Source organism: Barbus barbus (assembly GCF_936440315.1).
Source record: "Barbus barbus genome assembly, chromosome: 40".
Lineage (NCBI taxonomy): Eukaryota > Metazoa > Chordata > Actinopteri > Cypriniformes > Cyprinidae > Barbus > Barbus barbus.
The window spans coordinates 3,820,121-3,835,730 of NC_136718.1; the positions used below are offsets into that span (position 1 = coordinate 3,820,121).

The 15,610-nt window shown below is 37.1% G+C and overlaps 1 protein-coding gene across 3 annotated transcripts in view; it reads right to left on the bottom strand.

The window, feature by feature from the left end:
- Window positions 1-15,610, bottom strand: part of LOC306859706 (utrophin-like) — a gene marked incomplete at its 3' end in the record, with an annotated part of 219,628 nt that overhangs the window by 25,640 nt on the left and 178,378 nt on the right. For 2 of the 3 annotated variants that reach the window (XM_079400906.1, XM_079400905.1), the window contains exons 67-68: window positions 13,026-13,137; window positions 1,058-1,194 (exon numbers count right to left, since the gene is read on the bottom strand). In XM_079400906.1, coding sequence (XP_079257032.1) covers window positions 1,058-1,194; window positions 13,026-13,137 — 249 coding nt within the window. Of the gene's footprint in view, window positions 1-1,053; window positions 1,195-13,025; window positions 13,138-15,610 lie in introns of those variants that run through there. The other variant, XM_079400907.1, reaches the window with a different exon arrangement.

Sequence of the window (15,610 nt, forward strand, 5' to 3'; positions counted from 1 at the left end):
TCATTCTTGCATTTCCATTTGCCTCAACAGCGAAAGAAAAATCCACAATAGCTTTTCTTAGCATAAAAACACTCCTGTGAACTATTCCTGGTGCGTTTACATTTCTTTCTGCTCAGTGAAAGTTTGTGGGTGAATTCCAGTCATTCCGATAGTAGATTTGCATAAGGGTGGAAAAGTTCCCTACACAAATTCTGTGCATCATACATTGCCACACTACTGAAATAGACAATTGACCTTTTTTTGCGCACAAATCTGGCACACCTTTAGAAGGTCGGCAGTAGAAAGCAAGACAAAACCTTCTAGGATTTGGAACAGAGATCACAACCAGCTGGAATCTTTACAGTAGAGAGTGGATAATCTAATTAGAGCGTTTAGAAAATCTATTCACACCGCAGCACAGGCCTCTGTGTAGAGGATATATTTCAAGATATATCAACATTTCTGTACAGACAGAAAATCAGCTCTATGAAGCGAGACGTGTTGACATGATTACATTTGAACAGCAGTTCTGAGCAGCCTATATTCAAGGTGTGTGAGGCTGAGGCTTGATTACTAATGTGTTGTATCATTCAATTCAAGTTGGAATTTCCAACCCGATGCGTGGAAACCAACAGACTTTGGCAGAAATCAAAAGGCCAGCTGTCATCACCATTTTGAAGCAAATCCAATGATTTCTTACAGGACTCCATACTAAAAAACCTGTTTAGCAAACACCTGGCAGACAACTACTTAAAACACTGCCAATAATGACATCTCAGCATCTCAGTTTTTAATAGTACAGTGTGTTAGCCTTGGCATTTTACTTCTTTTAAATCCTGTCTTTTTCTCAGATTTCAGGACTTCTACTCAGAAAAGTAGTCAGTCGCCATTCTTCACACTTCTCAATAGTTCTTCAAACCTTGCAATGCGAATAAGCTCATTGCATGAAGGCTGGAAAAGCTCTCCGGGTGAAGACAGATAATGATTGGAGGCGGCAGAAAGCCAAAGCCTGGGGAGAGTCAAATTCAAACAATTGCAACACACAGAGAACGATTTTACTCTCTTTCAAGATGCTTACGTTTCCATGTTGTCTCCTTCGAGGACCGTCTGGACGGGCAGGTATCCCAGGCGAGGGTGCTTGGCGAAATACTTCTTTGAGCGGAACTTGTTTTTCAAGACTTTGGTGAAATCTCGCATGTCTTCTCCTGAGGTGGTCTGAAAATGAGAGAGGCACACAGATGATGGATGAGGAAGTGGATATACTTTATTAACAACTTTAATACAATTAAGGCAGAATCACTAGTGGTTTGAACCTCCAGTATTAAACTTTGCTGTGTAGGCGTTAGCAGAAAAAATGTATGGGTTTCACAATCTTTTCTTCGCCAGTTGTTTAAACAACAAAGTTATTTATATTCCTCATCAAAATAAAACCCAACAAAATTTACAATTACATCTAAAATACTGTTCAAAAGTTTCTCTAAGAGTTTCTCTGTAAGAAAGTTTCTCACCAAGGCTGCATTTATTTGATTAAAAATACAGTAAAAACAGTAATATTGTGAAATATTATTACAATTACACATAACTATTTTCTATCATGCAAGTTAAAACCTAGAGTTGTGCCTATTTTCACCTAACAAAACTGTTATGACTTATATTGTCATAGGGACTCAGAATATCACAGAGACTTGGCATTGAAATATTTTTATATGGGCCAGAAAGACAACTTAGAAACCATCCCAGAACACCCTAGCAGCCGCATACAATAGCAAAGCCTTGGAAGCCATCCAGAAGGTACAGCTCATATTTCCTCTAATTAGTTGACATACAAACACACACTTGCATCATTGCTTTGCTAACAAATGGGAATTGCAGCTGAAGGTTCTTTACATAGTATCTCTGACCTGAAAACACAAGTTTCCACTGCTTTATATTTAGAAGGGCATAAAATTAGCAGCAGAGGTGTTAGCAGACACAAGCAGCATGCACACACAAGTATACACATGCGTTTTAGGTCAGTTTGAGTGAAATGCAGTATAATGAGAGCACACAGAGCTCATTAGCCCATCACTGCTATACTTCTTTCTCTCAAGCACACAGATCCAGCACTGATCCGTCCATCCACACATCTCATTCTCCATTTGTCTACTGAGCCAAGCGAGGTGTTTCAGTCCAGGATTCCTCTGTCTGCGTCTCCACTCAAAGTCTTCCTAATCTGTATATATTCAACAAACAAATCGTATTTCTCCTGCAGACTGGGAGACCAACTGAGAAAAAAGGATGAGACACCCCATGCATTACAAAGGGATTCTGTCCCTCCGGTTTGGTCTGCTAAACTCTCAAGTCAAACCAAAGACCAACAGAACTTATGAACTTCAGATCTCATGACCACTCAAAAGTTCAACATGGATGCTGAAGGATAGAAAATCATATTTAATTACAACAGCCTTATCAATGCATTTTTTTTGCCTTTTGTGTGAGAAATATCAGACACATCTCATATGCAAAAAAAAAGACAAATTTGGTGCAGAAATATATATATTTTTATTTACCCAATAATGATGTGAAACATATAAATGTGTTCAAAACACCAAGTTATATGTACATTATTTCGAATTGCAAATTGCCTTTGAGATCACAGATGGAAGCCAGATTTTCTTTGAATTAGGACTTAAATTTGGCTTTTTCTCACATAACTATCATATCGTCGCTGTCGGGCGGAAACCTCCTATGTCCAAATTTTGTCAATTTCATATTTTTTCACAAATCGATGCTATTGGTCAGTCCCCACGTGGGTCTGTTACTTTTACAAATTAGTAACCAATCTAAAGTGTTGAAAATAGCTTGAGAGCAAATCTCTTAACTCCATTGGACACTTCAACTGTCTGAGAAGTCTCGTAACTCCACCTCTTCTTCACTCCGTGGGAGCCTCGCGCCATTATGTCTCCTCAAGATTGAAAGTCGCAACGAATCCTCGTCGAGCAACATGTCATCTGAGGTAAATGTCCTCAAAACACTGGTTATTTATGTTTCAGTTATATGAATTATATAGTTATATAGTTTATATATTATATATAACAGTTTTATCTCGATCCGTTTTTATTTATGGGAGAAAAAAGGGCTGTCTACTGGCGCCAAGTAAGCCTATCTTTGGATAACTCTGTCTGCTTTTTAGACAATAACGAGTGAAAATAGTTAGGTTAGATACATTTGAGTAGGCCTGTTTTGTTAAAAATCGATAGCTGTAATGCTTCGGTGCAGAAGGAAGCCCGTGAGCCACGAAGGTAAATTTGCGAGCAGATTAGGCTAATTTCCACCTAGTTATTAGACAGCCTAGTCAGCTCATTGTTTTTTGTATTGCACCACTTATAGCTCTTAAACCTTTAAAATAGAGTTTAGGGAGATGTATGTAACCACAATCATTTGCTTTGATTTGCTGTTAAAGCCTTGTCTCTTGTCAAAAGGTTCAATGCGACCGCAGACTTTGATGAACACTGCTGGCAGCAGCGACGTCTGCGTCCGTACCATTCTTATCAATGACAGCGTAATCTCGTATCTCCCTGCTCCCAAATCATAAATCTTGTATCTCCGATTAAACATGATTTTGGGGAAATGTTGTGTTAATGTTGGTACACAACAGTATATGATAGCAATATAAGGTATAATACCAACTTTAACGATACAATGTTTAATAACTCAAAAAATATGCAGTTTTATTAATTTCTTGAAAAATAATGGTTTTGGAGATGCAAGGATTCTGCCCGACCGCGACGATATGGCATCTAAAGACATGGCATCTGTCATGATATCAGATTTTCACTATAAGATTATCATGGCCAAAATAATTCATAATAGTAGTACTACTACAATGGTTTCAGTCAAGTTAATCCAGAACTTTGTTTATTTTTCTTTGGCGCCACACTAAAAAAAATGCTGGGTTAAATGCAACCCAGCAATTGGTAAAATATGGACAAACCCAGCGATTGGGTTGTTTTGCGGATGGGTTACTGCCTAGTAGGTTGGGTTAAATATTTAACCCAGCTGTTGGTTGAAAACAACCCAATCGCTGGGTTTGTCCATATTTAACCCAGCATTTTTTAGAGTGCAATAAATACAAAATACAAGTGTGGAGAAATAGTTTGTAGCCATAACTGTACAAAAGCATAGGAAAACTAATTTTTGTTGATCTGCAATTACTGCAGACTGGGATGTCCATTCAGAATTCATTGTTTTTCCATTTTATGATTGGCGGCAACCAATTTGCAATACTGCCATCTGGTATGTTGGAGGGTCAAACAGAGTTATTGGCATTGGACTTTTTAAAATTATATTTATACAGTATGTGTAGTATATCAATATTTTTGTTTTTAAACATAATGGTTTTCATAAATAATGACATATTAATAATATACAGTTATTAAGCCTCTTATTAAGAAACCACCACTAGATTCTAATGAACTCGCAAATTACAGACCCATTTCAAATCTTCCGTTTATGTCTAAAATTTTAGAAAAAGTTGTGTCTGCTCAATTGTGCTCCTTCTTGAAAAAAAATGATCTCTATGAAGAATTTCAGTCAGGTTTCAGGCCATGGAGTACCACAAGGATCTGTCCTAGGTCCTCTGCTATTTTCAATATACATGTTGCCTCTTGGTAATATTATTAGAAAATACAGGATTAGTTTTCATTGTTATGCTGATGATACTCAACTATATATCTCAACAAGACCAGATGAAACTTCTAAACTAGCTAAGCTAATAGATTGTGTAAAAAATGTAAAGGATTGGATGACCAATAATTTCCTCCTATTAAATTCAGATAAGACAGAGATATTACTTATTGGACCAAAAACAGTACACAGAATTTCTTGGATTACAATTTGCAACTAGACGGATGCACCGTCACATCCTCTAAAGTCAGAAATCTGGGTGTTACATTAGACAGCAACTTGTCCTTTGAAAATCCTATTTTCCATGTTACAAAAACAGCATTCTTCCATCTTAGAAACATTGCCAAGCTTCGAAACATGCTACCTGTTTCTGATGCAGAAAAGCTAGTTCATGCATTCATGACCTCTAGACTGGACTATTATAATGCACTGCTAGGTGGTTGTCCTGCAACTTCAATAAACAAGCTACAGATAGTCCAAAATGCAGCGGCTAGAGTTCTTACCAGGTCAAGAAAATATGATCATATTACCCCAAGTTTACAGTCTCTGCACTGGCTACCTATTCAGTTCCGTGTCATTTACAAAATATTATTACTTGCCTATAAGGCCCTAAATGGTTTAGCTCCTGCATATCTAACTTATCTTCTACAATCCAGCCCGCTCCATAAGGTCGAAAAACTCTGGACTTTTGGTAGTACCTAGGATAGCAAAGTCCACTAAAGGAGGTAGAGCTTTTTCACATTTGGCTCCCAAACTCTGAAACAGTGTTAATTTCATTGATGAAGACGACAACGAAAAATATTAGTCAACGAACCTTTTTTCTGTGACTAAGATGAGACGTTGACGAGCTAAAACTAATATCTGATGATAAAAACTATGACGAAATTTATGCGCGTCTTCATTAACAAGACGAGACGGGACTAAAATGTTATTTGAGGACTACCAGACATTCAAAATACATCCAATATGCTAAGTTAACTGTCTTGTCTTTCAAAATGTGCGTCTCTGTCATTGGATAAGGTGCGTTTGCATGGCAGCCGCAGTGGACGGATAGGCTACCAAAACGCAAACTAGCGATCTGAAACAATGGCCTCAGCACCCGAAGGGTTAGGGAATGGGTGACTAGACGTCCCGTTTTTCCCGGGAGTCACAATTCATTGTCGATTAACAAAGTTAGTGAAGGTGCGATAGGCGGAATCGCGCTGATAGAAGTGCTCTCTCTCGCGCACGCTCCACTTCTTCAGTTCTCATACAGCGCGCGATCAGTTCTCAGCGCTCAAATACACACACAGCAGTCCACATGTCTCTCATGTAGAGTATCTCACTGAAATACAGTCCGTTATGGTTTAAGTGAGCTTAAACAGGTGGGTGAAAACTGAATGTATGTCAGTAGGCTATTACATACATACCTTCCGTCTTAAATGGACAGCATTCCTAATTATCTGTCATAAATGTTAACCAACAAAAGATGTTAAATAAATGTATACTTGTTAAGTAAACCTACTGTATCTGAAAAATCAGTTTAATTTATATCTCTACCAACAAATGAAAATTTATTCCAGTTTTTCCAAATTCAATCCTTGATTCAAATTTCTCATAACTAAGCTTAATTGATTTGGTCTAAAGAGAGAAGTATTGATGACTATTTTTGTTTGAATACTACATATAAAATAGCTACCAATGACTTTTCGTCGACTAAAACTAGACTAAAACTATGAAAGACTCAAATGACTAAAATGTGACTAAGACTATTAAGCATTTTCGTCTCAAGATAAAGACCAAGACTAAATCAAAAATGCCTGCCAAAATTAACACTGCTCTGGAATAGCCTTCCTGATGACGTTTGGGGTTCAGACACTCTCTGTTTAAATCTAGATTAAAGACACATCTCTTTAGCCAAGCATTCACATAATGCATCTTATAATCTTGTACTGCAGTTATATCTGATCAAATGTACTTTATTATTATTCTTTAGCTTGGGTTGAACAAATCATTTTTGCTTAGATGGAACAGCAGCTACGCTAATTATGTCTCTATTTGTTTCTCTGTTTCTGTCACGGGATTAACATCCTGTGGTAACTAGGAGTGACAGAAGCTTCAGTCTGGATCCAACCCTTAAATGATCTGAGATGACCGAACACCTGAGAAAAGATAATGCCAACCCCTCAGAGGACCTCAGAGGATGCCAATGCTCAGACAACATACAGAATTACCAAATTTTGCCATAAGTTAAATATATTAAGGTTCTGCAATATATAAATATATTGTGGAAACTTAAATTCCTGTAGAGCTGCTTTGCAACGATTTGTATCGTAAAAAGCGCTATACAAATAAACTTGTATATTTGTTGCAATATTCAATTCAATTCAATTCAAGTCTTGTATGGTGCAATTATGGTGCTTTTGAGCGTGATGCCCCAAAAGGGAAAGGGAAGTGGTGTGTGGCCAAGTATGGTGACCCATACTTGGAATTTGTACTCTGCATTTAACCCATCCAAGTGTACACACAGTAGTAGAGCAGTGGGCAGCCAATGCTACGGCTGCCCGGGGAGCAGTTGGGAGTTCGGTGCCTTGCTCAAGGGTCTCACCTCAGTCGTGGTATTGAGGGTGGAGAGAGTGTTTTCTTATTCACTCCTCCCACAAGATGTATCCCAGATACATCCATACATCCCAGATACCCCCACCTACAATCCCTGCCAGGCCTGAGACTCGAACCCACGACCTTCGGGTTACTAGTCCAACTCTCTATCCATCAGGCCACGACTGCCCTAAACTACATACTATCAACTGGCCTCATTGAGTAAACATGAGCAGACAGAATCTTGTTCTCAACAACTGCTTGTATCAATTGGGTTTTCACTGTTGAAAAAGAAAAAAAATCAAACAGACAAATATAATAACACGAGTGAATGTTAATAAATGGTGTTTTTCCATGTTTAAGTGAAGCTTTCCTTTTAAAAAGGGCTGAAGTTCCCGCTGAAAGCGTGAGCTGAACACAGCACATTCCTCATTTACTCTGACACTGGGCTAAAGAAACTCTTTGTATCCCACGACTAATAAAAACCATATCGAAGTAATATCACCACAATGAAAAAGCAATAACGGCGTAACAGCTCAACCGAGGGCCACAAAAGCATATTCTTTTCAATATTGATCTTCTGTTCTCTGAATGCTGATGACAGTATTTGCTGTTGAATCGAAGCTAAATTTGTTTTATTCTTATGTGTGTGTGTGTGTGTGTGTGTGTTTCTGGAGTGTGGTATCTGCGATACATCAGGAATTTTCAGGAAATGAAAGGCATTGTCTTCCTGTCAAGATGAAGGTGCGCGGACATTTCACAACTGCTGGTAGTCTGTGTGATAGAGGTCTGACAGGAGTGATAAATTCAGGATTACTGCTGCCCTGGTGAACGCCAAATAAAAAAAAAAACAGAGCAAACCAATGACTGGAAAGAGATGATGGAGAAACGAGAGTTTACATCCAAACCAAAAAACAATAAATCAGTCACTTGATAATATTAAGTAGAGGTTGGTGGGTTTCAGAAAGCAGATTCTAGCTGAGCGCTGTCAACACAATCTTATTATAAATCTGTTAGTTTTGGTCTAGCGTTGTTGTCTGTGCACTTAAACGTTTCACTATCACTTCTCTCAACTAGAATTACAATTCTATAGCTCACAACATAAACCATTTTTGTTGGTGAAACAAAAAGAGTCGGCCGTATTGTGTTGGAAATGTCACTCGATATTAACAACTTCTTTATAGAACTGTTGTATAAAAGTAATATCGCACCTGTGATCGATATTCTGGGGCCAGTGGCATTTTATGTGATGCTTCATAGAACAGCATCATAAACTTATTACAAAAGCAATCCACATGGAGTACCCTGGGGTTAAATGCTTTGTTCAAAGCACGGCTTAGCCATTTCTGTAATGTTTGAATATGTGCATATCCTATGAGCTTTAGGAACAACATAGTCTGTTTTCTAGGGGTGGGAATCTTTTGATACCTCATTTGATTCAAATTGCTTTCTAGGTTCACAATTCGATTCAAAATTGAGGTAGTAAGAGAAACTACAGAAACTGAATAATCAAATGTAAAACTAAAACACTGTAATGCCTTGTAGAGCAGGATACACACAAAATAATTTCAAGACAGCACATTCCTTAGCAGGAGTTAAGACTTCCACTCCCAGCATCTGCATTTGACTGGCTGGCCGATTTCCTGCCCTAAATCTCCTTATCTCAGGAGACCTCTAAAAACCAGTATAAATTTGAGGGGACATCTGAAATGGCTTTAGAACAGAACCTTCGATGTTGTTCCTGACTGGTTTACCATAAACAAAAGTCGCGTAATCAACATCACAAAGCATGTGGCATCTGGAAAGGCTCCAGCACAGACCCTCCCTGATATCTCCTGATCGTTTAATGCAGTAATTCAATGATGGTATCAACAAAGAGGATGGTTTTACAGCAGACGTCCGAGCTAAGAAAATCCCCAGATCTCCATTCGGAGTGACATTCCCATGACCTCCCGTTTCTCCCCAGCAGAGTAACGCGCCTTTTCTTCTTATTGGCAGAACAAAGAAAATCGGACCTTTATGGGTGTTCCGAAAGACAAATAATAATATATATTGAGGTTGTGTGTTTATTTTATGTCTTTCATATGCTTGGTGTGATTATTTAGAAGGTAGCATGTTAATCGATGCATTAACCCATGTAGTATATAAAATTAAGGTATGTACTTTGTGTATGCGAAATACCTGTTGTTTGATTTTGAATGAAAGCTAGTTGCGTCAGCAATAATTTGGTGTGGATGAAAGTTGACTTTCCTCATCATAATGTATGATTAAAACACTTATAGGGATCTGCTAGGATATACTCTTCATTTACGCACGGAAAACTGAGCCGTGCGGGGCGGGGCTCCGCCCTACAGAAACACTTGTGATTGGATCAAACAGAAAAAGGGGCAGACTGAAATCAGCCCAATAAAGACAGACACCCAACTTTGGTGTGCTGTTGCTTGCTCGCGCGCTGTTTGAAACTTCGGCTCCTCATCTGATCGTGCTGTTAAGTGCTCTCAGCTATACACCATCTGGTGAGGATCCAGACATGCCTTCAAAGTTCTGACCAAAGAAACTTTAACACCTGAGCCCGAAAGAACCCTAAACAGACTTCTTAAGAGTGTCATCACGTCACAGAGAACCCTACCAATTGCAAGAGGGCATCCCCAGTGACATCACGCAACGACGACTTCAGCAGCCAATCCCTGGGTTCCCTCAACCAGGAAAGGAACGAAACAACTCAGAGCAAGTAATCAAATAATTCTCCATAATTCTGCTGGAAACTGGTTGCATTCATCTTTAAGAGTAAAGATAGTAAAGTTCCTTGCTTGTGACTCCCTCAGGTTGAAGTTAGAGCATTCTTGGAAACGAGCATTAGAACCTTAAACTCTCTTCAAATCAAAACAATTCATTGCCTGCAGCGGGTATGTGTGTTTGTACGTATTCTGTTTTGTGTTATTTTAGCTTAGTAGTGTTGTAGAGTAGCAAATAAACTTTGATTTATTAAGAAATCTTGTGTCTGGTGCTATGTGATTTTCAAGTCTTAAACTATTTGCCAAAGATCGTGTTACCTATGCTCATGAATTTTGATAAAGTACTATTTGGTTTGTTTTATCGTTGGCCACGAATAAGATAAACTAAATTGTTAAAGATATACTGAATTTAACGATTTGCTGGACGAGTCGTTAAAACCTTAGAAATTATACGTTTTGATTGATATCATATCAATATCGAATCTTAAGAATAGATTCCCTAAAAGCTAAATTAAAATAAGGGCTAATCCTTACAACACTGCATAGTCTTCAATGTATGAATAAACTATAAACTAATTCTAAATAAAGCTAGAAACGTGATTCAGTCAAAAGTACTGAGTGGTTTTCTCTCTCTTTTTTGTTTTTCACAAAGCAGAAGACTTATTGACCACTTTTATGATGTTTTCTGGAGCTTAAAGTTGGTGACAGACTTCTCTCATATACTGTATATATATATCTGGGCTGGGCAAATTAACGCATTTTCACGTTAATGCATTAATTAATTAATCAATGCAATGTTTGTGCCAGGTTTGAACCTACAAACTTGTTGAACCACTTTACTACACCACACAAAAAACAACTTAATCTGGGGCTGAACCATCTACTGGATGTACACTACGGCACTCAGTCATCGATACGACTAAAGAAAAGGCAACATTTCTTTGCTTAAGTGCCAGTTAAAATTGTTTTTAAATTGTATCATTATTCAGACTAACGTCACAAAATTTGCAACGAGTCGAAGAGAGCAAAAAGGCATTTGTTTACCTTTTGTCATGCTGATGAATGACAGTGACAGCTTTTCAATTTCATGCTCTGAAACTGAACTATTGAACTGAACACCTTAAATTTCAGGTTTCACAGAGCTTGTGTTGTGGAGGTGGGAGGAAATTCTTCCGGTGACGCTAATAGATCAAGGTCCTCTGAGTTTTAACTACTCTCCATCTCGCCTGCAGCAGTGGAAGAGAAACTAACCTTCGCCATTACTCTCGTACCGACCACACATCACAGTCCCAGCTGGATAAAAACTCAATAGATGTGCTGCTGATGCTAAGGCTCTTCCAAAGAGTAGTTAGCAGGATTAAGTCTCCTATGAGAGATATGATTATAAGGCAGCATGTGTCCTTCACTGAATTAAAAATGTACTTTATAGACAATATTTGTACAGAGTACTGTGTTGTTAGCTTATTGCAATATTGTTAGCTTAGCTTATTAGCCACAAGCTAATATCAAACCCTATACCTGAAATCAACCCTGCGTGCAATCCTCAGTGTGTTTCATGAGAAGTTGCCACCTATCCAGCTAACAAAAACATGTTGATAGGTTTCCCATTAAGTTATGGAAACATTATTTCTGAATTTGAGTCTTGTTAAGGGAACGCCTCTTTTTAAAACATTATGGGAATGTTACGTCTGAATGTTTGCTTTGAACTTTCTGAAGTAGTAATAGCACCCAATGATATCCACAGTGCGGAAAACACGAATCACGGAATCCAGTTAAAACGGAATAAAACGGAATTTACTGTAAAACACGGAATGTCACAGGAATGTCAAATTTTGAATGGACAAATCAAAAGTAGGTCAGTAGACTTGAATCAAAATGAAATATGGACTAGTGTCTGTGAATATTAAGCCACAAAAATACTATTTAAATATGAATTCTGCATGTTCTGCATGTCTCTGTGTGAATGAACGGCACAGACGTGCAGCTTTGTTTACTACACTACAGTCTTTTCAGCACTAAATGAGGACATAAATACATGAACATAACCTTTAGAACTGCTCTGAGAGTCACTTTGTGAGCATTTTACCATTTCTTTTGAGAAAAAAACTATCATATCATATCATATACAAACAGAAACTTAAAGGTCTTCATAGCTACCCATCAAAATAAAAGTTCAGTTTTACTCGAAGAAACTGTGACAGTAATAAATGGCTTAACGTAATAATTGTACTACGACTATTACTAATAAAATTACTATTAAAACATTATTTTTCTAATGAATATTTACCAAATTATTTTTTTTTTAGCAAAAAAATATTTACCAATTCATTTAGCAGAAAAATATAAATGCACAACACATTCCTGAAAAAAAATAAATAAATTTTTTTATAGTACCTTAAAAATGTAATGTTTGTTAAAGTTTTTAATAAATTGCTGTTAATGTGTGTAAATTTCATGATTTCACTTAATTAGACTTTTTGATTTTTTAATTTAACCATTAAAACAGAGTCTAGAAATGGAAATGGAAAAAAATTATCCTAAAAAAAAAAAAAAACGGGAAAAATGGAATTTGGAAAAAAAAACAAAAAACGGAACTTGGGAAAAAAAATAAAACGGATATCATAGGGCCCTACAGTAAGCAGTGACGTTTCTAAAACATTTCAGGAAAAAAGTTCCATGAACGGTATATAAATAAATCTTGTGCTAATATTCCATTAATTTTACTGGAAGAGTGCTTGTTCATAACTTTGGGAGAACCTTGTCATAATAGTTAACCAAAATTCTGAAAACACTTCCTGTTACCTTGGTATGTAGAGCATTTCAAATTACCTAGTTTCATTCCAGATTGCGGTTGCTGTCTTGAAAGGTAGCTGCCTTTGTAGGCAGTAGACATGAAGGCATCTCAGGTTTTGGAACAGAGCCACAGCTCTACCACTGAATGCCCACTGTAACGCTCATTCATGTCTCTTTTATGAGCTCCAATTTGCGAGCTTCATTACACATGCCTTGATTTGATGGGTAGAGAGAGATTGTACGAGAGGGGCAGACGTTCAGGCGCTGCTAACTCACCGGTGTGCAGTACTCCACCATGGGGTAGTTCAGTTTATGACCCTTCGCTGTGCGACCAGAGAAGAAACAACTCTGGCAAACGTCATAGTTGAAGTGCTTCAAACTGCGATATCTGCAAAGAGAGAAAGAAAACCGACAATTAGTATGATAGGCCTTCAATGTTCGGAAAATCAGCATGAACTTTTTTCGCAATTGATCCTTTTCAGTTTTACACAGGAAAACAATAACATCATTTTTGGATTCATTATACCCATAACTCCAAAGCAGCCATTCTGTACTTTTGTCAAACTATTATCCACTTGTATGCTTGATTCAATAACATCATTACCACACAGTTTAGAAGTGTTTTTATTTCACAGATTTTCTTCATATAAATGTAAATCAAGTGTGGAGGAGGACCGCACGCTATGTGTTGTTTGTTTTTGGTTTTTTCTGGTCTCTCCAGGGGAAGTCAATTCAATAGAATATAATTCCTCCAGTGCGCAGTATTTCCACTGCACTTCTGCATAAATGATATGACAGTAAAAAGCTGCTGCATTTTCCAAAACGGCTCCTTTTCTCTCTGGGGCGGCCCATCTGAAAGCACAATATAACACTGCGGCCCCTGCTGAGAATGACTAAATATCACACCATCAGGACTTCGGTCAAGAGCTTTTATATTAGTTTCTGTGAGTTGTGGATAAAACGAATATCTGATCTAAAATCCAATTTGATGAAGATAGAAGATATTGAAAAATAAATCAATAAGCCTTGAGATTTTACATGTTACAGTGATTTTATTGCCAGAAATGGATGTCCTAAGGCATATTAAAACAATAGTAATCAAATAATTTTAACTGTGAAACCAATTTTTATTTTAAGTTTTGGTTTGCTTTTATTTGTAATATTTATTTATGAAGTTTGACATGAATATGAAAATCACATGACTTTTTTGGGTATCATTAACAGTGCTCACGAAAAAATAAATGTTGACAACTTATACAAGCTAATCTGTTATCACTCAGAGGTGTACACTGAATGATTTTTGTCTTTTATGATTAGCCCCACAATGTTCTGGAATGTTCCAGAAAATATTACACAATATGACAGAAATTTCTAGAATGTTCCCATCTTTGCAAAAGCAAAATATCTTAAAATATACAAAATTAGTACAAAAACGATCTGCACTAAACCAGCGTTTCGTTATTAATGATAGAGGTTAAAATTTACCTGACCTAAATATTTACCAAAATATTGATGCTATTTGAAAATAAATTGTACAAAAATAATAAGCACCAGAATTACAGAAGAACCATAAAAATGTAAGTGAAACAAATTTTTATTACATAGTGTAACAGTTCTTAATAATAATAATAATAATATGAATAAATTACGCCAAATATTATAGAGATATAGGAGTTAAACATATGTATAAACAGACATTTAGTTTTTTTAATTTTATGTAATTTTTTATTAAACATTTATGTATTTTATGATGTTGTTGTTGCCATTTGGTTTTACTTAATTTTTTAGGGCTGTCAAAATCAACATTAACACATGCTAAATGAAGTATGTTCAACACCGTTTCTTTTTTTAAAGCTGTTACCTCATTTATTCAATTTGACATATCCAATCCCTCATCAAAGCTAAACATGCCAGCTTGCACATACAAATGGTTTGTGTGTAACGTGTGCATAAAGAGGTTTAAAAAATTATTTTACTGAAGTAGAGGACTTCAGTTTAGTAGCAAAAACCTCTTTACCTTGTAAGATTAAAGGGCCGTTCACACAGAATGCATTTTTCTATTCCAATGTGGTATTTTTCCATCGGTTTTCTACGCAAACACATGCTAGATGGATGCATATGACCATTGTTCTTGTGTTTTTGCTGCATCTCACCCATGAGCATGTCAAGAATTTCAACTTTTACACGCAGCTCCGCTCATCAATGTCAGCTCCAAAACAGTGGACCAATCAGAAGACCCTGGAGGCGGGGCAAGCATTGCGAGCTTTGTTTACAGAAGCAAGTTTTTTTCATTTTCAGTTTTATTTGTCTATATACACTATATACATGCAACCGCGGTACATTATAAAAGTAGCCCAAAAAAACGCAACCCACGGCTTTTCCTGCGACTGTATTTTCAAAATGGTGCGGGAAAACCGCGACCCTGGCAAATGGTTTGCTGTACCCTTATCACACAATGATAGATTACCTTCTGCGCTGCGATGACGGCAAGAAGTTGGGGTCAAACCTTATCAAATGATTCATTTGCGTTAAAAAAAATATTAACGCATTAACATTTTTAGATTAATCGCATGCGTTAACAGCCCTACTTTTAATAGACAACACATTTATTGATAGGACAGTCAAGAGAGGTGAGAAAGATAAGAGTGAGGGGTGATATCGCTCAGGCCAAATTTAACTTTGGTCACTCACACACGTTATTCCCGCTATACCACGTCTCGGACCACAGCACCAATTTACAAAAACACTTGTAAAAAGAAATCTGTTGGCGCAGAAGGAATACCGCTTAACCGCAGCAAAATGACTGTAATGCACAGCCTCTCGTGGATTACTGCTTTTACAATTAACAACTGTTAATCTGC